Source organism: Acipenser ruthenus, chromosome 8 (genome assembly GCF_902713425.1).
Source record: "Acipenser ruthenus chromosome 8, fAciRut3.2 maternal haplotype, whole genome shotgun sequence".
Lineage (NCBI taxonomy): Eukaryota > Metazoa > Chordata > Actinopteri > Acipenseriformes > Acipenseridae > Acipenser > Acipenser ruthenus.
Genome location: NC_081196.1, coordinates 9,149,897 through 9,176,857, shown reverse-complemented (window position 1 = coordinate 9,176,857; position 26,961 = coordinate 9,149,897). Strand labels below are relative to the sequence as shown.

At 37.4% G+C, this 26,961-nt stretch overlaps 2 protein-coding genes across 2 annotated transcripts in view; one reads left to right on the top strand and one right to left on the bottom strand.

Annotated features, from left to right (window-relative positions):
- Positions 1-18,055, bottom strand: part of LOC131737713 (immunoglobulin superfamily member 11-like) — an 80,329-nt gene extending 62,274 nt beyond the window's left edge. Inside the window, exon 1 of the mRNA XM_059028419.1 lies at positions 17,574-18,055. Within this exon, the coding sequence (XP_058884402.1) occupies positions 17,574-17,637 (64 nt within the window). The 5' untranslated portion in view covers positions 17,638-18,055. The remainder of the gene's footprint in view (positions 1-17,573) is intronic.
- A 4,377-nt stretch (positions 18,056-22,432) lies between these two features.
- LOC117405452 (thiosulfate:glutathione sulfurtransferase) lies at positions 22,433-26,892 on the top strand. The gene is made up of 4 exons (XM_034008518.3): positions 22,433-22,697; positions 23,929-24,051; positions 24,308-24,470; positions 25,374-26,892. Exons 1-4 carry the CDS (start codon positions 22,520-22,522, stop codon positions 25,426-25,428), a joined length of 519 nt encoding a protein of 172 aa, XP_033864409.3. The 5' UTR covers positions 22,433-22,519; the 3' UTR covers positions 25,429-26,892.
- Positions 26,893-26,961: the final 69 nt, after the last annotated feature.

The window sequence follows — 26,961 nt, the reverse complement described above, 5'->3', positions numbered from 1 at the left end:
AACGTGTCAATCTTGCTCTGGGGGTGTGATTTTTTTTTTTTTTTTTGTGAATTCATTGGCATCGAGCGTCAGAGGAAAAAGGTAAGCCAGGGAGCTGGACCATCCACATAGCAGTGGGGTTGCAGCTGATAAAGTGTTGACAGTACATGATGGCACACATCATCACATCTCAGCCAAGAGAAGCTCGCTGAAAGAATATACGGCCTCCTGGGTTTGACCTCATAATCACTTTGTCCATGGAATTGTGACAAATGACTTTCCTTAAACACCTGTCCCCATCATCCATACAGCAGACAATACCCCATGTTCTAAATGTACAACAGTAGACCAGATACATTGGGATTATTTGCTGCCCTAGTTGAACTCTTAACATGGTTTAACTTAAATGTCTTACAAAATGAATCTGCTGAATCTGTTTTTTTTTTAAATACAATATTAATATGTTATAAAATAGAAAAGAAAAAAGATTATAGTGAGAACTAGGGTGTAAAAATTTAGCTTTTTTTTAATACATTTAGTAGTCGCCAATTGATTTCTACTCTGTTTTTTCTCCCAGTTTGAAATAGCCAATCTATTACTTCAGGCTCAGCTCACCACTACCACCCCTGCACTAACTCGGGAGCGGCAATGACGAACACACGCTGTCCTCCGAAACGTGTGCCGTCAGCTGACCGCTTTTTTTTTTTCACTCTGCAGCCACCTCAGAGCTACAGCGTCGGAGGACAACGCAGCTCTGGGCAGCTTACAGGCAAGCCCACAGGCACCCAGCCAGTCTACAGGGGTCGCTGGTGCGCGGTGAGCCGAGGACACCCTGGCCGACCTAAGCCCTCCTCACCCGGGCGACGCTCGGCCAATTGTGCGCCGCCCCTTCGGAGCTCTCGTCCACAGTCAGCAGTGGAATAGCCTGGGCTCTAATCAGTGACCCATAGGGTGCATCCTGCGCTCCATGCGGAGCGCCTTTACCGGATGCGCCACTCGGAAGCCCACTAAAACTTTCTTTTGCTGACACTGTAACATTTTTTTTTTTGCAGTGTCAGAATCCATTTATAGACATGTCCTTTAGAAGTGCTAGCAAAAAGCTAATTAAAAAATGTTCCTAAAACATAATTACGCATAGATTGAAAAGACAAGTCTATAATAACCTCACGTTTTAAATTACAAGCAGGGAACATGGTATATAGAAACAATAACGCTGCAGAACAAAGCATGCAAGTCAATTGCTTTATTCGCTAGTTTCCGTAAAGTGTCAATACAATGAGTGAAGCCATCCTCACTTTAATTGCCAGAAGTTGATCATGTTAGCCAAGCCTTCGGGCAGTAGGCATCGATTCAGGACACCAATCTGACGCTCACGTAATTCAGCTGCTAACTTTGCTTCACTGCTACTTTTTAACCATTTTGGTTACTGCTATAAATGTTTTGCGTTTTGCAAATTTGTTTTCTCTTTATTAAAAAAACTCTAACTCAACGTAAGACTGGACTTTATGAGAATTGCTGATTACTTCTGACGATGACTTCTCCAGCAGCAGAAATATTTTATCCTAATTAATTTTGAATCTGTGACTATCTGTAGTGTGTCAATGGGTTTTGTTGGTGTGCCTGCAAAAGGGATGCTTCTCTCATTATTATGGCATACAGCCCTCTACACTTTAGATATGACTGTTTTGAATGCTACAGTATAATACTAACCCCAAAACCATCTACATGTATGCTTAGGCTATAAACAACTTTATTATTAAAACTGATTTACATTTCATACACAACATCCTTTCCCACACTCCCCTTCTCACTGTTGCTCCTAAAAAGAGGCAACAAAGTTATGATTGCCCTCCTCTCGTTTGTAAACTTTCTTATGTTCTTATGTTCTTGTGAAACACATCCCCCAAAACTGGAAAAGGAGACCCAGCACAATCCCAACACCAAATCTGACACAGATTAAACCAGTTAGCAACCAGCATAGGATTATTCCTAGGCTCTTTAACCGCTCTCATTCTGGATGTGAAAAATACACTGTTCAATAAGCATCAGAAACACATGGTATTTTAATCTTCAGACCTGCACTGCAAAATCTGTTGTTTTTATCAGGCTTGAATGTTATTCTCGAAGGGACAAAACCTAAAACCAAACTAGATCATTTAGACGTGTTTTGGAGTGTGTATTGACAGTTGTACTATTCACAACACAACATGGCATATTTTCAAAGTGTAAACTCAAATATTTAAATCACTTTTTTAATTTTTTTTATTTTAGTTGTTTTTATAAATGTGAACCAAAATTGATTAAACAACTAATAAAATGAAAGGTCAATATTCATTTTTTTTCCATTTTGTATCATTAAAATTGAATTTTCTCATAAAAAGATTAGTCAATTACAGACTGGAGTAAACGTTTGCATAGTTTTATAGAAGCCAACCTGTTTGCATTGCAGTTTATCGTTTACTGGTATATAACAAATGAAGACAAACTTGTCACGACCAGGTATCTGTTCTTTGAATAGAAACAAGCCATATGGGGAGAGAAATCTTCATAAATAAAATGCTTCTATAGCTTTAAATGACCTAAGTAAACGAGCTATTCAAGACTTACAACACAAAAACAATAAGAGCATGCACCTTAGAAAGAATGTGAGTTGCCATGGAAACTATGGCGCAGAACTACCATAACCTTACTTAACTAAGGTATGAACCTCTGAAATGTATCAATGGTGACAGTATGCTGACTTCAGTATTTTTTTATACATATAAATTCATTCACTTTTGATCTAATTTTGTGCCTGAAGTTATTGACAGCCCTGTGCAGCAACTGTGCTGTAACGTTTGCCTCATTGCATTTTAATTAGTTACAACAACCACCACCCATATTATTATTGAATTTACTGTATACTTCAGCTGCATATGACTATTTAAAAAGAATCTGTGTAACCACAATAACCCATAAGAGTACTTACAAGGCATATATAAATGGATAGCAATGATTAATATTCAGGCCACTTAAATTAAACAAAGCAGTGCACAATAATATGATCACTTTAATTCAAATCCAGTTCTGTATGGACAAAAGCATGCATTCCTCTCAAATGCATTCACATTATTTTACTTATTAAGAATAAACTCTTAATCAATTCAATTCAATGTAATTCATTATTCTTTTACCAGGGCAAGAACCCATTGAGATTAGCATCTTGTTTACAAATACTGGAAATCCTGACAGAGCAGCAGCAGACAATCATACTCATAAAATCAAAACTTCAAATGTTCCTAAACTGATTGAGTACATTTTACATATTTAATACAAAATCAGTTTTTCTGCATTTTGGCTGTCAGTACGTTTACATGCAGGCTAATATTCCATTGTCATTCTGAATACTCCGAATATGTAAACCGCATATTAAGAATGCGGTAAGCAGTATTCAGAATAAGAGCAGCAGTAATGGGAATAATGGGCAGCAGTGTGGAGTAGTGGTTAGGGCTCTGGACTCTTGACCGGAGGGTTGTGGGTTCAATCCCTGGTAGGGGACACTGCTGCTGCACCTTTGAGCAAGGTACTTTACCTAGATTGCTCCAGTAAAAACCCAACTATAAATGGATAACTGTATGTAAAAATAATGTGATATCTTGTAACAGTTGTAAGTCGCCCTGGATAAGGGTGTCTGCTAAGAAATAAATAAATAATAATAAGATATGTGGAATAGTTTGCCAGCAATGAGTTTATTTGAGCATACATTAATTTCACCGATTTGTACAGCACGTGAAATTCTACAGGTCCACAGAGGTTTACATTAAGAATAAACAGGGGTCAAGTATTGAACCCTGTGAGACACTTTCTTCAGGATGAATTGGTTTAGTGGTCGTCAATCCATCAAACAGCACCCGTTTCAGACCCTCAGGCCACAGTTTGTTAATTAACACTGCACAGTCAACAGTCAAATGCCAGACAGTTCCACATACGTGGCACTTTATGTCATATATGGCAGCAGTAGACTGATAAGGATTTAAGAACTTCAGCATGAAGAGGGTCCTCCTGTTACCTTTCAAAGCTGACGAGCCAATGTGTTTTTGTATGAAATAGATGTTTAGATCTTCAAATATCCCTCTTGAAGTCTTGAGTAATTACCTCGATGACAAAGTACAGATTTCTTCAAGGTAACTTCTCATCCTTTCACGAATCATCACATATAGGAGGCTGTGTGGTCCAGTGGCTAAAGAAAAGGGCTTGTAACCAGGAGGTCCCGGTTCAAATCCCACCTCAGCCACTGCCTCATTGTGTGACCCTGAGCAAGTCACTTAACCTCCTTGTGCTCCGTCTTTCGGGTGAGACGTAGTTGTAAATTCAATAAAAATCCACCACACATATTTGCGCTAAAAAGGTACATGTATTTTCAACACTATTTGAAGTATAACTTGCATCACGAGACAATTGGAGGATGATTGTAAGTAGACTTGTGTGTAGGTGGATAAAGACATAGATTTTCATGATTTCACTTTAAAAGATACCTCGTTTTTTTGTCTCCTACGGTATTTCTTCTCTAGAGCTTTGTTCTTAGCAAGCTAGCAAGTTAGGTGAACCCGACGTCCTTCATAAAGCTTGGTCCTCTCTCCAGCCATCTTAATTAACTATTTACTGTTTTTCTTCTAATTAGTATGATTATGAGGGTGGTGATCCCACTAATAATATTCCATTAACCAAGAGCAGAGGGTAATAGAGGAGGCAGGGTATCCACACCCTTGAATGAACTAAAGACAACTGTGCTTGGTATGAGTAGTGTGTTGAATGCTTTGTCATGTAAAAACAAAGTCAACTAGGGACTGAGCTGGCACAGCAATCATCCTGTCTCCAGAGATGCAAGACTGTTGGACCGTTTCTGCACTTAGTCTCGTAATATAAAATATAAATATTAAATATGCTTTTAAGAAATCAAAGAGATGACTGCAGATTTTATGTTTAACTCTTTCTCTTTCCAACACAGGCAAAAAGTACTAACCATGATACAACTTATTGTTGCTTGGTATCTAAAAATCTAAAACATCCTTTTAAACTTCATCAATAATTATACAAATATGAATTTACAGAATTAGTTTTTTACTCAAAATTTGGTGTGAATATTAAATATAACCATATCATTTTCTCAGCATTTTTACGTTTAAATAATGATGATAATGGGGCTCCCGAGTGGCGCATCCGGTAAAGGCCCTCCGCATGGAGTGCAGGATGCACCCTATAGCCTGGAGGTCGCCGGTTCGAGTCCAGGCTATTCCACTGCCGACCATGAACGGGAGTTCCCAGGGGGGCAGCGCACAATTGGCCAAGCGCCGCCCGGGTGAGGGCTTAGGTCGGCCAGAGTGTCCTCGGCTCACCGCACACCAGCGACCCCTGTAGACTGGCCAAGCCCCTGCGGGCCTGCCTGTAAGTTGCCCAGAGCTGCGTGGTCCTCCGATGCTGTAGCTCTGAGGTGGCTGCATGGCGGGCCTGCAGAATGAAAAGAAGCGGACGGCTGACGTCACACATTTCGGGGGACGCGTGTGTCCGTCTTCATCTCTCCCAAGTCAGCGCAGGGTTGGCAGCGGTGAGCCGGTTTGAAATAAAAAAAATAATTGGGCTTTCCAAATTGGGGAGAAAAAATAATTGCCGATTCCAAATTTAAAAAAATAATAATAATGATGACATTTAAATGATATGAAATTAATCCATACACTCCTTTATCTTAAGTTTTTAAACTACTGTCCATTCCCAAGTCTTAAGATTTTTTTCCACTTTTTTTTTAGCTTTTGCTGATCATCTTTTTCCATTAGTGAACCTGTTGCTGTATGTGTTAATATATTTAGGCTTTTGCTCTCCAGGATATAATCCTTGAGTTAAAACCTCTTGCTCATTTACAAGTGGGACCCAGGAGACAGCAGCTACACCACTCATCACTCACATCACAAACACTGTAGTTTCTCACAGGAAAGGAGACCTGAAACAATCTTCTAGTTTCACTTGTTTTCTGTGAACTACAGGTGGTAATGCATTTAGTTAGCCTAATGTTTTCACGTTTAACATTGAACACCATCAGTGCAGATCCGCTGTGACATTTACTGTATATTTCACTATTAGAAAATAATTCCATAATTTACCATTAAAAATCAATTGAAATGTAGATTGACTTCATGGCTCCGAGTTCTCCCAGGTAATTTGGGACAGGTTTAGGTGAATCAGGAGCCACATAGTACAAGTTTTTTTACAAAAGAAAACATAATGAATGCATTGGAGCTGGTATAATTTTTTTAACAGCGCTGTAACTAACTTTTTTTTTTTATGTATTCAGTGAAAGTTAGAAGGTCAACACTAAATGTGTCCAAGTGGAAAGTTGTCCAAAATTCCAAGATATTTCTTTAGCTGCACTGAACATGTCCCTCTATTTAACCATCCATTCTGAACCCCCCCCCCCCCAAAAAAAAATTCAATTTACAAAGAGGGTCACGTCAGGGCTCCCCAGGCCTTTAACGGGAGAACAGAGAGCTGCTTGTTTTCAAGCAATGGCTGCAGGAAACTTGAAGCCCTGATTCTATTCAAATGGAAATTAGCGAGAATAAAAATACCCCCCTGCGTCTGGTACCAACAAACCTAATGGAGAGCAGCATTGCCAAGGATACCAAGAAGACCAAGCATGAGTAACAAATAAGAAAGACACAAGGGTGCAATGCAGTGAAACAGCACGGCAATTTACAACCATGAGATACAAAACCTTTTACCCTCAAATCTTTGACATGAAGAAAAAAATGTGTATATCTATTTAAACTTAAGCGGTTTAGAAGGTATTATTTAAAAAGTGCAAATGTAGATGTAGATAAATGTAGATAAAGAAATAACTTTTCTTTTGCAGAGCCATACCCATTCTGTCAATAACCCAAGAGTTAAAAAAAAAGCAAGTATTTAAAACATTTAATTAAAAATGCTTCAATTTAGATCATTTTCTTAATTACATCCTATACCTCAATTTAAAAAAAAACTGCACTTCAACACTGGCATAGGATAATTAGCTATAAATGTCATTTGAATTTTTTTTTTTTTTTTTAATTGCTGGTCCCACCTACTCTGCATAAAGATAGACTGTGGGGTCAGCCCATGCTTTGACTGGAATGTGGAAGTCATCTGAATGCTAGATAGTTACGGTTGTCCATGCAAGCTTAATGCAAACTCAAAATTAGAAAACACATCATAAAAATCAATAAAATGACATCTGAAACTGCTTATTCTTTAACTTGCATCAATATGTAATATTTACATTAAATAATAACATTCAGTTGATAAAGCCCAGCCATGTAATTTATAACACTGATAATATTGTATGTATTATTCATGCTTGTACTGCACATATTAAAAAAATTAATATAATTTCTATACTGGAACAGATAACACAAATTTACTATTTGCTCGTAGTGAGCTCTCATATATTTTTAAATCAAGGTGTTTTTTTGTTGTTGTTTTTTTTTCAGGAAGAATGCTGAGAATTAAAAAGTTTAAATGACACCTCTATGTGTTTCATTTCGTAACTTTACCTTACAAGCAAAGGTCAAGTTTTAGCAACTGTACCACATTTAAAGATAGAAATGAAAACCAAGTTATAAAGCTATTACGTTTTAAAAGCATACCCTGGATGAATTAAACAAGACTCATCACTCATTTTTGCATGTCATATTTCTAATAGCATATAAGATATAAATTAAATATACACCTTAGAGGACTGCTTTACGCTATGTAATGCGCATCTCCCACTGACTATAAAACCCATCTTTAATCTGTAAATCGCAGGATACAGCAGTAAGAGTTGTAATCTGTGGCAAAGCCTCTCTCTTAGCAGATGATTTGGGCCAAATAAACAGAGATGGGCTTTAATATTTTACACATTGTCTTATTCAGACATCCATCGTTTTGAATGTGCTGCAGTGCCTAACCATTAACTCCCCGTGCTTAAAGCTTAAGAGCCTATCTGGTCTGGGATAACACTAATGGGTTACGAAAAAAAAGAATTGGAATTAATTTCATCATGTCAGGCGATGGATCTTATAAATAAAGTGTAGCTATGTTATGTTGTGGAATATTAAACAGTGCAGTGAATTATGATTCTTTAACTTAATTACAATGTGTTTTTACAGTGATTAAATACCTGCTATTTCCCTGTTAGAGTCATGCCCAACACCTAAGCAAAGATTCAGTGGGAAGCAAACTTAACTGTTACACCCACAGACAACTCACTGCTACTAGAGTGGCATCTCCAGTTCTTGGAGGTGGTAAGTTTTAGAGATGAGAAGAAAACCACATGAAGTTTAATTAGCTTTATTTTTTTCCTGAAAGAAAAAACACACCTTGGCTGGTTCAGCACCACGGAGAGAGGTCGCTGAGGCCACCAGTTTGAACGGTTTTCAGCAAGTCACGAAGGACATCCCAGTGGAATTTGGGAGTTATTCTGAACTACCTGTCATGATTAGACAATCATATTTCTTCAACTTCCAAAGTTTCTTTTTGTCATCTGATAGATCTGTCACAAACATTCTTCATTGATTATTGTAACTCATTGTTTGCTGGCCTCTCAGATGTCTCACTAAATAGATTTCAGTTGATAACACTACTATTAACACTAGTAACCACATCACTCCAGTTTTTAAGTCCTATCAGTTTAATTTTGCTTCTGGCTTAAAACATTTTTGCTTCTGGCTTTTCGATTAAGGAGCTGAGTTAGGCTGAAGACTTGTTTATACCTAATGAAAATGATGCCTGCTCCCCTTCCTACAGCAACCCTAAAACTTGTAGATCCCAAGTCTTCCAATGATATGCCAAACAGAGCATGTTTACCAATAACAGGGATGATATGGTTATTGAACATCCTGATCAATGACCAAAAATGATCAATGACTCCCTGATTTGCAAATGAAGGGGGTTCTAAATAATGTGTGGTCCAGTGGTTAAAGAAAAGGGCTTGTAACCAGGTCTCCGGTTCAAATCCTACCTCAGCCACTGACTCATTGTGTGACCCTGAGCAAATCACTTAACCTCCTTGTGCTCCGTCTTTCAGGTGAGACATAGTTGTAAGTGACTGTGCAGCTGATGCATAGTTCACACACCCTAGTCTCTGTAAGTCGCCTTGGATAATGGCGTCTGCTAAATAAACAAATAATAATAATAATAATAATAATAATAATAATCTAGGAAATGCCGACAGACAGAAATGTGTCTGTGACAAATACAAAGTCAGCAAAAAATAAATAAATAAACAAATAAATAAACACATTGTGCACAAAAAAAATCATTGGGGTGGCACAACAAAACATACATTGTACTATACAAAACAATCCCAAAAGGCTAGATGCAACAAAGAGGACTAACTGACAGGATGGCACAGCAACAATCTGTCCCTTTACTGACAGCAGCATTGACACTACTGTTGGGCTGTCAAGTGTGATAAAATACTTTGTAATAAAACACTCTGTGGCTGACAGAAACCTCAAGATGGACCTTATCCTTTGTGCAGCATAACAAAGTGATCCCCCCCACCCTGCCACCCCCCGGTAGTGCCATGTTTATAGGATGCTAAAGGCACTGGTGTACTTAGTACAGTAGCTACTACAGCTGTTCCAACTTCTGAATAACATACTCAGATTTCTTTTGCAGAAATGCCTGTAGGAGGCCACTGATACTGTTATACACAACATGCTCCGCTGGCTACCACACTCGCAAGGAAACATCAAGAAAGTAGCATAGTTCTGCTCTACAGGTTAATGCAATTAAGGTACTTTCTCCGAACAGTGTACTTTGGGGAACATGTTAGGTTCAAGGTCCTTTCTGCTCTGTGAAAGTAAAAGATCCCTTGACACTCTTTGAAGAAGAGCGGTGGTGGTAACTCTGATGTCTTTGTGACCTGGTGCCCAACATCTTTCAAACTTCTCATACAACTTTCCTACAGGTTTCAGTTTTATTGTGGCAGTTTTAAGATCTGCCACTGCTTTGATATATAAATTAGACCCCATCATGAATTGGGTCCTTTGTCCTTCAGCAGAGTATTATAACCAAATACAAAAACTGGGATAAGAAGGTGTTGTCGCTGGATTGCAAATTAAACCAGCCCTTTCAAGAAACTCCAGCCTTTAATATAATACATAGAAGAGTATAAACCTGACATCGTGTGATGCTTCTACCTGGAGCTCCTAAAATCACCAGTAAAAGAAAAAGGGGCTCATGCTCAGGTAACAGTAGATTTATTAAATAAATCGCAAGAAATGGTTGCATTGTTGTCCAACATACCCATAATCGAACTTGACTAGAAGAAACACACAATATCTTGAACTGTTAAGTCTATCATTCGGTTAGCAAAAAGTCATCCCGATAGGTGGCCATCTTAGGTCACAGCTCAATGTAGAGTGCCATTAGAGTTTCCCTGAGGAATTCATTCTGAAAATAGCGGCAGCAGTTGATCTGCAACCTCATACAAGTTCCACTCATAGAGATGCTTAATAAAACAAAAAATAGAAGATAATTATTACTATTATTTGTTTATTTAGTAGACGCCTTTATCCAAGGCGACTTACAGAGACTAGGGTGTGAACTATGCATCAGCTGCAAAGTCTCTTACAATTACGTCTCACCTGAAAGACGGAGCACAAGGAGGTTAAGTGACTTGCTCAGGGTCACACAATGAGTCAGTGGCTGAGGTGGGATTTGAACCGGGGACCATAATCTAAACCACTAAGCTGCTACAGTGGGGAAAATGGTTACCGACTGTGGATTAAAGCTATGACCAAAGGTTTTGCATCACCCTCTAGAATTAACTAATTTTGCTTCATAAAGTTGAATGAAACCTGCTGAATAATGTTATGTTAACATATTGAATTACATACCACTTTGTAGTTTTCCATATACTTAACAAAAAACAGAAAAAAGTGACATTTTGAAATCTAACATGAAATACAGTACTACTTTTGTGATATCATTTCATAGTTTCTTTGATTACATGATGTTAAATAAAATATCTAAATTATGTTCATATAGTTTTTTTTCAATTAATCAATCCTAAAATTCTAGTTGATGCAAAACTTTTGGCCATAGCTCAGTCAATCAATCACATATTTTTTCTATAGCGCCCCATATACATAATAAAATGTCTCAAGGCGCTTCACAAAATCTACTTAAAAAGAAGAAAATATCTAATTATAAGCCTGGGCGAACAAAAAAGTCTTCAGTCTAAAAGAGATTGTGGGAACAATCCTGATGTCTCTGAGGTGAGAGTTCCAAAGTTTAGGAGCGAGACATTGAAAGTAGCGTGCACCAAAAGCAACTGTCCAAAGGTACACAAAGTAGGTAGGCATCAACAGAGCGCAGTGCTTGATAGCTGTACAGTGACAGTTATTTATTTAGTGATATTGTTTCTCCTACTAGCGTTTCCCATTCATAACTCTTACTGCAGCAGACGCTGAAACGTGGTATCTGTACTCTTCTTTATTTAGCAATTCCAGCGCTGAAAATGTGCCCCCTTGAGAAGGGCTCTCCCAGCCTCTGTGTTGTCAAAAATGCTGAACAAGCACTCTTCCACTGTTGCCTGAAAGCTGTGGATAGTTAGCAGAAGTTGTGTGATTCACCTTGGCTTTTCACTACTGGCAAAACCAATATTGGCAAGAATTGAGCAGGATTTATTAATTATAAAACCTAACAAATGGTGTTTTTTTTTTGTTTGTTTGTTTGTTTGTTTTTTTGGCCGGATGTGCTTTCCACTTTAGACAACTGGGCTCTGAAGGGCATCCACATGCTGGTAGGAAAGAAACGGTTGCCAGTCTGGGGGTGTCTTCTGAAGACTGGACTAATTTCTCCCAGGGATCAACTAAAGGCCTCAAAACAATGAGTCAAACTCATATAAAATGATTTTATTTACTGTACTGTGCCACCACCAGCGCAATGTAGTGCTTTTGTTACAGGAAACACTGCAATCTTCTTTACTAGTCATGTTGTCAATGATGGATTTAATGTTTCTGCACTACTGTATGTATGTGTGCTCACTCTTGTTCATGCTTTGCATTTGCCAAGCAGTCCCAAAGGTCCTTTAATTTCTGAAACGCTATATTTAGTTTGTTAAGATAATTGAGGTGGAAAATTCCGTCTGTCCAACACATATTCCAGCTGCTCCTTTCTACAGAAACATTTTATTTCGCAAATTCACTTCTGCACTACAAAAAGGATACTGGGCTCAGTTTTTGCTCCAATGAACCACAGTTCAGAACTTTCTGCAAGGCTAAGGTGTTAGCATACTCACAAGAAACCATCCATTTAACCAATCCTATCAACATAAGTGGTTTCTTACATTAAAATAGATTTTCTCCTTGCACAACAATGGAAAACATTGCCGTGATGCAAATATAACCCTGATGCTCCCCACAACAAGACAGATGCATATATCTCTATGTCTGTCTGTGGATCGAGGTGCATTATCTAAAGTGTTTTTGTTAAATGCTCCACCATTTGTCTAAAATGACATATTTATCTGAATGTTCTCATTGTTTAAAATGTTCAAATAATTATTTCTTCGTTTACACAGTAATGTTTAGTTTGCTGTGACATTGACAATTCTAGATTTGTACTATCCCTTCAATAAAAAAAAAAATACATTCAACACTCAAAACAGAAGAATGACTCCCTCCATTGTGTACACTGTGGAAACAAAATAATACATTCTATGCCTTTTTTAACAACTCTCTCCACAGCTCTAAATTATAACCATTGATCATTAAAGTTACTGGGACCAATTCAATTGATCTTAACAGTGGTGGATCTGTAAATATTGCCACTATTTGAATACACACACAGTCACGCACGCACGCACGCACGCACACACACACACACACAGAGTCAGAGTTGGTCATCTTCTTCAGTGATTTAGATCAATTAAATAGACCCTGATGTGTTACACAGTACCAGACAAAGCAGAGAAAACTAGTAAAAGCACAAGTAAGCCAAAAGAAATCCATCTTTAATAAATCATCAATAAATACATCTTTCATTAATTGCTTCATGTTAGATTTTTTTTCTTTGAAAAGCTGAATTTCCCACTTCCACCAAAAAGAAAACTTTACATTGAAAAACTACGGCAGCCTCGAGATATAACTAAATGCAAAACTTTGGCCCAAAACATGCTAGAAATGGTCAGCAACTGGCTTATTTCATACTGCTGTGGGTAATAAGAAGAGACATGTTTTAAGTGTTGTGCCTTCTATCAACCCTCCATTTTTAAACTTAAATAGTCCTTAACATGACGTATTCTCTCCTTTGCTTCATCTGCTCTTGTTGGGAAGTATGAATGGTTTAATATTCAGAAATAGGGATCCTCTATACAGACCTATTAAACCTGAACTGGTAAGTTAAATGCCCTGGACCTCACATTAAACAGATGTGGTTTTAGCTGGTAAAGAAAACCAAAACTAGTATTAGTTCAGTCACAGATTAAGATTTTTAGCTGGCTATTCTCTCACTGCTTAACATATGTTGCCTCCAAGCAAGACAGCAGCAGTCATTCATAATGTGATTAGAAACATCATGTAACCCCAGGACAACTTTTACACTGTGATATTTCCCTGTAAAACCCAACATGAACAAACTGAGAAAAAATGAGAAGGCATTTGTAGCCATAAAAGTGGTAGCCTGTTAAACCATACATTACAATATGGTAATGAACCACTTTGCACCCCACTATATACAAATATAGATAGATAGATAGATAGATAGATAGATAGATAGATAGATAGATAGATACTGTATATAAAATAACAAGGTATGTATCAGCATACCTATCAGTGAACGTATTCAGAATCATTCTGATGAGTACACTGCAGCCCTACAGTATGGAGAAACAACCACCACCAAAGTCTCTGGATCCAATTTTCACCTACACTAAGGCACTGCTCCCTATGTTCTGCAGGGATTTAATTAACCACTTGGCTGTTCCTTGTGAAATATCAGTAATTTATGCAGATGTCTGCCAACAGAGTAGCTCCTATCAGCTTTAAATAAGTGATGTAAAGTGATTTGCAACAAGGCGATGCAGTTTGGATATAACAAAGCTCAATCAGTCATGCGTTTGAACACAAGTCGGTACCAAGTATCCAGGAGGGTTTGTTATTTTTTGTCCAGCCTTTGGATTTGTGTTTTCTGCGAATTTGTGCACATATGGCAATGCCTCTGTTTGCATAACTCTTTCAAGATCTTCAATTCTATGGGGGCCAATTTGTGCCCATATATGACAAACAAGTGAGTCCTGTTTTAGAAAAGGGCACACAGTTAAAGCCAACCGTTTTTCATAGCTGCAAGCTCTGATGGTTTGCTTACAGGTGTTTCATTAATGCATTCATTAATTAGTCAAATTATTGTAGTACATTCCTTTTGAGATTGTATTATGGTGATCTACATTTGAAATGGATCTGGTACATAAATGAAATAATAATACTAATTCTGTTCATATGCATCTTTGTTTTCAATCTGTAATAACATTACAACAGCATAATGTTATTAGTGTATATATTTCAATGTTAGATTGTTCAATACGGATTCTATTTGCTGTTACATTCATCTTGGGAATAGGCTTTCTGAAGAACTTCAAAATCTATAGAAATGAACATGCAATTTTCATGGGGGAGGGGGTAAATACATAACTATATGATGGAATGTTCTTAAGACATTTAATAGTATTAGTATACTGTTCTGTTTCATGGATTCATCACTTTCATCTTGTGAATGTGAAATTAGCCTAAAATAATGAATACATTTAGTTAGAATGTGATGCTCCGGTAATGTTCTAGTGGAGAATGACATCATAAAACCAGAATACATTTAAAAGCCTCATTAGATATTAGGGGTGTAAAGATATATATATAGATATATACACGATACTGTACACTTCACAATATGCAGGTTGCAATACGATATGTATCACGATATATGTGATGATCCAGAAAGGCTACTTCTGTGGTATTTAATGACGGACAATTATGTTAACAAGACAAAAACTGATTGGGATAGGAGAGTATGTATTCATACAAACTGTAAAACACACTTATTCTTCATTCATGAACCATTCAGCCAACAACAATGATCTCTATAGAAATGATACATACCTCTATTATATGACACGATATGTCATGTCAAGAAAGCCTCACGATTAAACCCTTGTTAGATATACCTTAATTCAAGATTTTCAAAGGTAAACCTGAGATTCAAGTGTGCTGAATTACATTTTAAATAGCTTCAGCAGGTAAAAACTTCAAACTCGCCTATGGGTGTAACTTAGCTCCTGAAGGAAAATACAGGCCAAGTAATAAGATTTTACGTCACATTTTTCTGTTAATATGTCTAAAGCCAACAAGACATCTGAAATACTCCCAGAAATGTGTAAAGTTCAGAAAGACCCATGCATTAGAGATGCAATGCACACAGAGGAACACACTAACACTTAAACAGCATTGTTTATACTTCTGAATTTTTAAACTGACAATTTGGATACACTAATGGGTTCTTTCAGGTAGGTGCACTAAAGCCTACACGCTACAGACGTAACCTCTAGTTGAACCTTCTGAAACAACATAGCTGAAACCCATATTTACTATGGAAACTATGTTATGTTTCTGAAAGCTGGACCTGCCCCTAATCACATGCGCAATCAGAATGTTCCTATAAAGAGCCCTTTGCCCATGCCTCGTTGTTGTTTCTTTGTTTGGTCCTCCTCCACCCTGACGCCACCTTGCAGTGTGCCTTGTCCAGGGTCCCTCTTGCTGCCTGCTGACTATAGCTGTCATAAATCATCGTCACAGTTCAGCCAGCTCACGATGGGGGGGGGACGTCATCCAGAGTGCCACTTGCCCTGCCGCTGGCAATAACTGCTAATAATCATCTCATAGCACTTAATCGCCACATGGGGAAGGTGGCCCAGAGTGCCACTGGTCCTGCTCACTGGCATGACTGTCATCATGCAATAATTATTTATCTCAGTCAGCCAGCACACGGGCAGCTCTAGAGTTCAAGGCGCAAGGCGATAGGCCAAAAAGTACATCACGTTCTCTTGGTCCGTCGGTCAGATCAATCTTTGGTGGATGTCTCCTTTCTGAACTGCTGATTTTAAAGTTAACTTGTAAAGTAGCTAAATGTTTGTCTGAATTAAAATAAATAGGTATTTCAAAACAAGACTCAGTATTTCAAATCAAGACTCAATATTGAGTGACACTTTTTTGTAACTTTACACTTGCTTTGTCTTTGTGATATGAAAGCCTTGGCTGGTGACCTAAACTTTTGGTTTTTAAGAAGTGATTTGCTGTAATCTATATTATAAGAGGTTCCTCAATGTATGTGATTCCCTGGAAACGCTAAAAACACTAAAAATAAAGAGATACAAATTGCTTGCTAAACCATACTCCACAGCTTCACACGTGAGCGGTTATAAACCTCACAGCTTCACACGTGAGCGGTTATAAACGAAGTTTCTCACGTGGTAGGCAGCCAGCTTCGATTTTTCATTAAGTGGAGTAGCCTACTGTAAAGAGACCCGCTCTCTTTGTAGCTAAGTTTAAAATACTGTACCGGTATTCTGTTACATGCTATATATTTACAGTACTGTATTTGAAAACAATGAACTCTGGTAAATTCACTGGTGCTTCAAATGGTTACACACGTGCCAAGGTGAACCAATCCTCAAGTCAAAATTGTGTTTGCCCTCAGGTTTACATTTTTAAGTATTATTTTAATATACAGAAATAATTAAGATGAAGAAATCATTTTTAAAAAAAATGTTTGTCACAATAAATAGTGTTTCCAAAATAAAATGTATTTTTTTTATCTTGAATGATAAATATTTTTTAAAAACCGTACATTTAATTAATTGTATTTTTACAATGCAAAAAAATAAAAGAGCCGCAATGCCTGTACAGAGAAGAAAATAACCATAACTGCACAAAGCTGTCCTGTAGCCGAAGCACAATTAGTATTGGCCAATACTTATACATAATATATTAGATTTTGTTGCTGAAAACGATTATATTTCATAATGTTATCAGATTTTACGAACACATGCGGACTGTTAACTCAATCAATCGATAGATAGATAGATAGATAGATAGATAGATAGATAGATAGATAGATAGATAGATAGATAGATAGATAGATAACATTTAAGAAACTCGATAGTGTGATTATTTATAGTTGTTCCTTCAACATTGTTTAAATAATATGCAAATGTCCACATTTTCATACCCTGATAGCAAGGTAACAAATTCGTATCAATCATATTGGTACAAACGGGTAAATAATTATTTTTTTTAAAAAAAAATCGACAGTTTTAAAATAGTCTTAACATAGAAATAAATATTCCAAGCAGTTTATACTATTGTGTCATTCAAAAAAGAAAAGAAAAACTCATGAAACATAGTTCTCAAAACGTTTGAGGAAAAACAGTTTTAAAAAACAAATGCAGGTAAAATCTAAATAACAAACATACAAGCACAGATTGTGATTGTTTTCGCTATACATGTGTTGCGTGGAGTTAGGAATAAAAGAAATAGCCAAGAACTTACCTTCTACACAAAATAATACCATCCAAGCAATCCATAAATCCGAGTTACGAAATTTCAGCATCATTGGTGACTAATGAAACCCTTTTTGTGCAGTTTCACAAAAAGGTTATCAATTCTTCTGTGGTGTATAGTTAGCTGCAACTATTTTAGTCTTCAGAATGTGTGTCTTTACAGAACAAAATAACTAGTGTTAGTAACTTCATACGGGAATAAACGAAAAACTGAGCGCAGGTCACAACGATTCCAATGAGGGGAAAAAGTAAAATAAATAAATGTCCACTTGTTAGGTTTCACTCCAAAACTTTAAATCTTTAAATTAAATTTTCAAAGCAAAATACTGTTTGTTTTCTTGAATTTTATTGCAGTGGTTCGTGGATTCTCTGCACAGTTGTAGTCGCAGTAGTAGTTTAGCTGAGATTTGCAGCAGGAGCATTGCTTTGATTCAGTCTACTTTGCAGTTGTGGTCCTGGGATTTGCATCAGCGTGCACGCACTCTTCTAAGGCTCACTGTTCTATTTTGTAACTGTGATTGATAGGTTAAGTGTCGTTGCCAGGAAACAGGAGACGCCACCTGCAGACTAGTGTAAAGGTGCCCTCTTGTGGAAACTAACTGTAACGTCCAAATATGTCGTTTATTAAATGGCGTTTGGTAAATTATTACTATATTTATGTGAGTAGATGTATGGTGTATACAATTAAAAGGGGGGAAAAAACAACCAAAATAGAAATTGTAATATGTACAGCAATTCCCTGACATGTACTGTATTTTTGTAATGTTTAAAAAGCTGCAGGAAATCCATAATGTACCAACATACCTGCAAGAATTTGACAAAAAGCTGGTATTAAACGCTTTGTTGAAAGGACTGTACAAATGACTGATGTTTCACAAGGAATATATAGTAAGAGTAGAGTCAGTTACATGAAGCTCTTCCCATTGTCAGTCTGATGCCAACTGCCCAAGCTTCCAGTGGCACAGTAATGGTTTGGGCCTGCTGTCATTGCCCATGCGCAACCTTGCATCTAAACCTTATGTAAACAACAACATGGAAGATTGTTCATTTCAAAATATATATGTGTCAAGTCTTATCAACCGTAAAAAAAAGCAACCGTAAAAAAAGCAAAGCATCTGTTTTACACTCTATCGAACAGAGTCACTCATATGTGTAATGTGGTCTCCTGCATTAGGCAGCCATTGCAGAATCACAGCTGGTATTTGTAGCTTCTTGTATGCATCAGATACTGACTCAAGTGTTCAACACTGAGGAAAGCAAATTGCTCAACCATGTCTGTGGGGTTAGCTGTAAATGCCAAGGTCTTTTATAAAGACGTCGGACTTCCCTTTAAGAGAAACACAGACATTTTTTAAGAAAAAATATCTATAAAATAAATTGTGACATCATAGCCATATTAAATGCTGTAATGGATAAAGACAATTAAGGGGAAGGGATCCTCCATTTTCACACACTAGTCAATCTGTATTGCTGTTTAAACAGAAACCATCCACATGACATACTTGCCAACATTTGGAAACTGTTCAGCGGGACGCATCCCCCCAACTCAACACCACACGACCATTCATGACAGTAAAAACAGACATAATGAAGCGTTCTTACCTTTGTATAAGTTAGTGATCAGCAGGTGTGTCAGCTGCATGAAGAGCACAGCGTGTGGTTTTTACTGACTCTACTGTGCAGAATATATGATTTTTTTTCTATGGGTAAATATCGGGACTTTCTTCCTATGCATCGAGACACGGGACATTTGCTAGGAAATCGGGCCTGTCCCGACCATATAGGGACTGTTGGCATGTATGACATGACACTACATCCATAGTGTATGTAGTAAAACTAAAAGAAACATCATAGAATTGTTTGATATGTGAAAGACTAGTCGAATTGTTTGTCCATTTTTTTTTTCTAAATGTATTATAGTATTACTACATACTATAGATATAAACAGCAAACCTTTTAGCAACACAGCATTATACACTCTCCATAATTAATGATCTTACATTGCTAATAAGGTTTGACAAACCAAGTTAAAGTAGCAGAGACAAACCTCATTTATCTACTGAATGTTGGGCAACAGCAGAACAGTATACAAATACCAAAGAGCACCCCAACAGATTATGGGTATTGTGTCCTGTGGCTTTGAAAAGATGTAGGAAACTCAAGCGGATAAAAAAAGCAAATAGTCACGGAAGTGGCCAACTCTGGGTTTAAGAATAGAATATGGAATAAACCCCGATTGTGCAGTTTTTGTAGCCCATCTTTAGAGCACTGACACGATTGTATCTTGGACCTTTTTATAGGTATGGGTGAATCCAATCTGTTATACACATCTGACAATCGAAAGCAGATGAATGACAACCTAGTTAAACCTTGAGTCTGGTTGAATAATCTTTTTCTATGTAAAAAAAAAAAACTATAAATGGATGCTTCAAGATCCTGATTGTTCTGTATTCAGAAGCATGCCAATCACCAGCCTTGTAAGGAGTTACCAGTGTGAAGTGCCTGAATGACCCTTGACAGAAACATCATATTGTAACGACCTGGGGTCTGCGGTAACCGCGTTCAGGAAGGTTCTGGCGCTGGATCAGCAGTTCAGTGCAGCAGGTGTAACTTCAGGGGATCGAGAGCGGGAAGCTGGTACACCAGGGGCGTGCCCTAGACACAGAAATAAGCAGGCTGCTGTGCTGCTGAGGAGAAGAGGGAAACCAACAGGCTGGGCTCAGAGGAAAGGGAGACCAATGGGCTTGGGCATAAGAAACGGGCTACTGAGACACAGTGCTGTGGACGGAGAAACAAGCCGGAGAGTCACCGATCTCGAGAACCGTACGGAACTAATGTCCACAGCTGAATGAAAACGATTGGTCACATGGTTGGGCAGCCATATTGGATTTTACGACACATTTTGCAGAGTTCTCACATTACATGAGAGTAGATGTTAAAACTTGAACTCTCCTTAAGATCAAAATGCTTACATTTCAAAATAACTCCTTGGAAGTCGTACAGTTGCTTGTTTTATTTGTATTATTTGACGCAGTCTGATTAGCACTACGCTGCTCAGCTGTATTTGTACCACTGGCTGGTAAAGCAGCACACTCAACCTGCCCAGTGTAGAGTCCCGGCTTAATAAACCATCAACCAAGAACCTGCAAATTCTGTGAGAGCCTCATTCATTTCCACGCAACACTACAATATATTTCTTTTAGACCTTAATTTAAAAATGATTCCATGTTATTGTTGCTTTTGCTTACATGGGTGAGCGAGTAATAGAACAGCAACACACACCTCCACACAGGACCTTGATATATTATTTGCTTATTTTCTATTTGCTTTATTTTCTTTTTCATTTAGTATAAAAAATTCAAACTAGAGCTGTTATTTTAAATATTGAAATTGTCTTTCCGGTGTGGCTCATTAAGCTCATTGCTCATTCACGCCTGCTGTCACAGGGGGAAAAAACAAAAGTGTTCAGCATTCAACTGTTTAACAATTCAAACTGTAGCTACAGTTCATTTTTTATGATCAACAAGATTGTTAAAGGCTTCCTTAATTTCTTTTTTCTTTTTAAACTTTTATCATAACAGAATCAAATGAAAAAAAATTACAGTGTGTTAAAAATAAATTTGGATCTATCTATCCATATGTACATTTAGATTTGTAATTCTGACATATGTATGGATGGACAGAGGTCCCTCCGTCTCAATGACTGGATCAAAGGTTGGCCCAACCCGATTCTAATAACCTGTCAGGTTCTAATAAAGTGGCCAGGCAGTGTAAGCATGTACATATGTACTTATGAAAAGACAGACAGGCACCTCCACATACAAAACTGTACCAGCTGTGCATGTAGGTTGCTTGAATCTTGTATCACCTACATATTATGTTGTAAGGTTACATGAAAGTTAGCTGAATTTCCAATGAATGGGAAATCAATCTGTAATGTTCTAATTAGCTTTTTTCTGGTTTTTTGCATTCTTAGTCAACAGATGTTTGTCCAAAGTCCAAATTCTCTCTGCGTAATGCACAAAGTTGTACATTTTGAGGATATTCGCTTTATTTCTGTTATAGAATGCTATACGGTCTGCGGTCGCAGCCTCTGAATAACATACCAGTAGCCTACTGATGACAATTGCTGCTATGAAAATCCCTTATAAAAGTTTCCCATAGTAAAAGCATAGCAAAGTGTAATAGAGCACAGTGACAGCATGGTAAAGCACAGGTAAGCATTGTAAAGAATAGCAAGGTATGGTAAAGGATATAATAAACATGGCAAACTAGGGTAAGGTATGGTAAATACAGAGTAATATAAGCATGGGAAAAGCATGGGTAAATTACTAACATGCCATCATAACGGATGGCAAATAAATAGAACAAACATTTTCCTTCAAATTATATTTCTACAGGTGAGGGATTAAAAAAAACGACAGTGACTGATTGGCAGAATGATTTTCTTAGGAACTTCAGTGATTTGAAATCATACTGTGACTTGTCTGTGGACTGTAAGAGTGTGTGTGTCTGTTACTGCATTTTGATTATTAGGCTAAATCAGAACTTTGGTTATATACGTATTTATTGTTTTAATAAAAAAAAAAAATCAATCAGTATTCAAAATATTCAATACAGTGAGTAATGTTATACCCGTAAATGCATAGTACGGACTAATAACATATTAGTATATGTTAATATAGTATATTAATATAATATAACACTAATCTAATAAGCCATATTAAAACCAGAAGTTTTAGAGCAGTCCTCATACATTGTTCATAGGCGGCTGTAACACAGACATGTCAGCAGAGGGCAGCACCACTGTCACACGGTCTTTTTTTTTTGCGTGCACTTTACAGGAACGAGATTACTGAATGTTGGCTTTTGAACGGGAGCTACACACTACAGGAAGCGCGCTGAAGGACGGTCTGCAGAGGCGGCTTCTGAGTTATGCTGATTAAAGATTATATTAAATATACTGTAATGACAATGTTGCTGTTAAGAAGAGTTGTTGTTGTGGCAGGGAGTTACGTTAGTAACCCTGCCGTCTCCTCCTGTAAGAACAATCTCAAGCACCTGTGCAATTTCAAGACCTCCTCTGCTGTAATGGGACAGACCGTATCTCAAGGTACAGTAAAGTTGTTGACATACCTTTCTGAGACAGTGGGGGCCTGGAAAGTTATTTATGCTGATTATTCTGAAAAAAAAACAAAAATGTATTATGCATTTAAAATAAAAGGGGAAAATATATCGGGGGGGGGGGTCTTTGGACCAAACGACCTAACAGTAGATTCAAAAAACAAAAGTGCTGCCAAAAAATGTGCAGTTAAAATAGATTAAACACGTTATGCCTCCTAGCTGGACAAGCCACTTGATTAATTGGAAACTATGTTGTGTTTCTGAAAGGAGGAGCTTCCGTCAAATCACATAGGTAATCAAACGCGTTCCATAATAAATAACCTTTATATGGCTTGGATAAATTAAGTGCTGTGATTGGCTGAACAAGATCACATGACCGTGCGGTAATAATTGTCTTACCGCACGGCTACTGCATCATAGACCAACTTACTTACCTGATCTAGTAATATTACTATGCCTTAATAGTAAGAATTATCTAATCAGTGTTTCTATAGGTAAAAATGTCAACATACAAAACTCGTTAACTCGGAAGCCCCTCCCTCGAGTGCCAGTGTTTGGCTGTTCCATGAATCCTCCCTCAGATGTGGGAAATCAGTCTGCTTTCAATTCACAAATGTATTTTCATCTCTATAAATGGCAATGTTCAATGTAATGTTTATGGCAAATAAAAAAAAAAGTACAAAATATATGTTACAATCAAACAGTCTTTAGGGACTATTTTTTCTCAGTGGAAGGATACATAATATATCTTATTTTTTTCCTTAAAAAAGCCAGTTTGTGTAATTATTTTCAAAATAACAAGTAGCCATTTTATAAGCGAAATAACCCACTCCATGGTGTGCAGTAAGACATTTCTTACCGCACTTCCTGAGTGGTTGAAAGCACTCTGCCTGTGGCCTCGTGCCTCACAACGCACCCAGGGCATGCGGTAAGAATCTTACTGCACACCCTGTCATGGGTTATTTCTTACATAGCCTATGCCACCTTGTCATTTCTTTGTTTGGTCTTCCGCCTCTCAGCCAGCCTTATCCAGGGGTGCTAGGTATCCGCCCGCTGGCTATAGCTGTCATCAATCATTACATCACAGTTCAGCCAGCTCATGGGGTGGCTATTGAGCTCTAATGGACAAGGCCGTGGTCCAAAGCATATTGTGTTTCATCATGGGCGTGGCCATCTGTCCTACAGTTCTTGCATTGATAGTCATGTGTTTCTCTTTTCAGATAAGGTAGTTTCCTATGAGCAGCTGAAGAAGATGCTGGAGAGCCACAACATCCAGCTGTTTGATGTGAGAAGCCTGGAGGAGTTCCAGGCAGGAAGGATTCCGAGCTCCACCAACATCCCCTGTGCGTAATAAACAGTCAGCTCTGGAGCGAAATATTCATTGTGTTAAAGAACCCAGGGAGCTACATGTGTCCTTTGTGAAGGAGATTGCAGGACCTATGTTACGGTCCCTGTCAAACATTATTATGGGCATATTTCCTTAACACAGCTTGTTTAGAAACAACCAAACACATGTAAGATCATGTTTAAGGAAAGTGCAAAATGTGGATTTCCCAGCCCTTATGATACAGTGTAACCAGTTCTTCCTCCTTTTCGCAGTGGGTGAGCTGGATCAAGCCTTGAAGATGGAGTCCGAGACTTTTAAGAAGTTGTTTAAAGTAGAGAAACCTGAAAAGCAGGACAGCAACATTGTCTTCCACTGCCAGTCAGGGAGGAGAAGTGCCACTGCCCTAGAAACTGCAGTGAACCTGGGATACACCAAGTATGTCTCAGTACCACTTCTGTGATATTTTCTGTTTAGTATTCACAATGATTGTTGTATACTAGTATTAGAAATCATCTCATATCTAGGGCTGTATTTTTGTCATGGTAAACAAATTGCTTATTTCACAGCATTTCACAGTCTACAAATAGGTATTTCAAGATATTTTACAATTTAAACATAATATTTATTAAAGCAGAAAAAAATTGCGTTGTCACATTCAAATGAAAGTAAATTAAAGAAAAGTAAATGGTGAATTGTAGAATATTTGGGTTTTTATGTCCACTTTTGAAAGACATTCTACTTTCAACATCAGTGAATTATCAAACAAACAAACAAAAAAAACGTAAATAAATATAAAACTACCAACAGACACGTGAAATGTCCCCTTCTTGTACTGGACAGGGCGATCTTTAGCAGAAATATTGTTTTATCTTTGTTGCAGCTGGTTTATTTTTCATTGAAGACATTTTAAAGAAACTGTGCAGCTCTGTGCAGTGTGTTCAATCATTTATCCGAAGGTAACTAAACAAGCTGGCAGGTTCCTAAGTGCAGTGTAACAGGTCGTGTGTCAATAAGGCAAACGTTTGCTGTATAAATGATAAAAAACATTCTTTCAAAGATGGGGAGCTACTTATTAAACAGCAATGAGTACATGTCCCGGAAATCGTGAAATCTGGGAAAGAAATACAGCCTTACTCCTATCCCATATACATCAATAAAAAAAGAACTCCATTGCAATTAATGGTATTGTCGAAAGCTTTCTTTTTTGGCAGTTCGGTGGTTTTTTGTTTTTTTTTTAGACCCCAAAACATGTCTTACAGCAGGTGTTTTTATCTTCTTCATTTGTAAATGTAAGTTTGTTCTCTCCGTATCAGAAATGACTCTTATTTCTTTCTTTAGGGCTCAACATTACGCTGGAGGCTACAGCGAATGGTCCCAACGTGAGGGAAACTGACTTGGTCATCAAGGATTATAATAATGGGGGTGTATATTGTAGCTTGAATACTTTATTTAAAATCAATTCCCAATTAACAAGCACCCAAGTATGTTGAGCTTTTGAGGTGTGTGACGTCCTCGGGGATGTTTACTCAACACACGAGAGGACAGGGTTCATTTTCACATTAGTAGAGTATTGGGAATACATTACTGTTTGCTTGACCTGTGGAGCTTAACCACAGCCATTATGCTGTTCCAAATTCTGTTATCCAGTGTTAAGTACTTCTTGTGAATAACAAAATCATTGAGTTTGCATGTAAACGTTTAAAGTATCGCAGCTTCTAAGTGCTCTAAATTAATTTGTATTGTTGCAAATTAATACAAAAATAAATTAACTTTTAATCAGAGGATTTAATCAGAGGAACCAGTTACAAAACATTTCTTAGTTTTAACCCCTTAAGGTACATAATGAATTGAGCACTTGTTGTTCAAATGGTTTCTTCTTCTTAAAATACATTTGAGAATGACTCGGGTATCACAAGGGAACTGAAAATTTGGATGATCAGATCCTACCTGCCAGTAAATTTTAAACCTTGTTTCGTGCAAAAATAAGAAAGTTAGCACCATTTTATTTGTGGGACACATATGTCTCTTGTACCTTAAAGGGTTAAACTGTATATGATTTGTGTTGTATGATGGGTACTGTATCGGATCGTGCCTTAGCTGGAGTTTACAGTGTAGAAGACTAATTATAAAATACAGTGTAAATAGAAAAAAAAGATCAGTCAATCATATTTTATTTTATGAGTCACGAGAGAATGATTCTGAAAGGTAAATATAATAAAGTTTCAATAATGTAATGGGGGTTGTGTGGCTTTTATCATAATGACTTTATTTTTTGTTCTGAACCAATTGTCATATATTCTGTGAAGACAACAGATGTTGTTATCTGTGTGTATATTCCTGTTTGTTTTCATTGCATTTTTAAACACAAAGCAACTTTGACAACATTTTCTAAAAAAAATAAATATTCACAAACTAATTTATTCAAAAGTTGCCTGAAAGTTTCCTTTTCTTTCATGGGCATACAAAGTCAAGCAGCTGTTAAAGATGGGTCACTTTAACCATAATGTACAGTAGAAGAATGTCTTCTTGTTATAAACATCTATCCTTAAGTAGTCTATTATTATTATTATTATTATTTATTTCTTAGCAAATGCCCTTATCCAGGGTGACTTACAATTGTTACAAGATATCACATTATTTTTATATACAGTTACATTATTTTTTACACATTATTTTTACATACAATTACCCATTTATACAGTTGGGTTTTTACTGGAGCAATCTAGGTAAAGTACCTTGCTCAAGGGTACAGCAGCAGTGACCCCCACCTAGGATTGAACCCACAACCCTCCCATCAAGAGTCCAGAGCCCTAACCACTACTCCACACTGCTGCCCAAGTCTAGTGAAGTCTGAACAGTAGAAGTTGAAAAGGTTTTGTCTATTTGGAATTGTTATGACGAATAAAATGAGACAATGTAAAAGAAT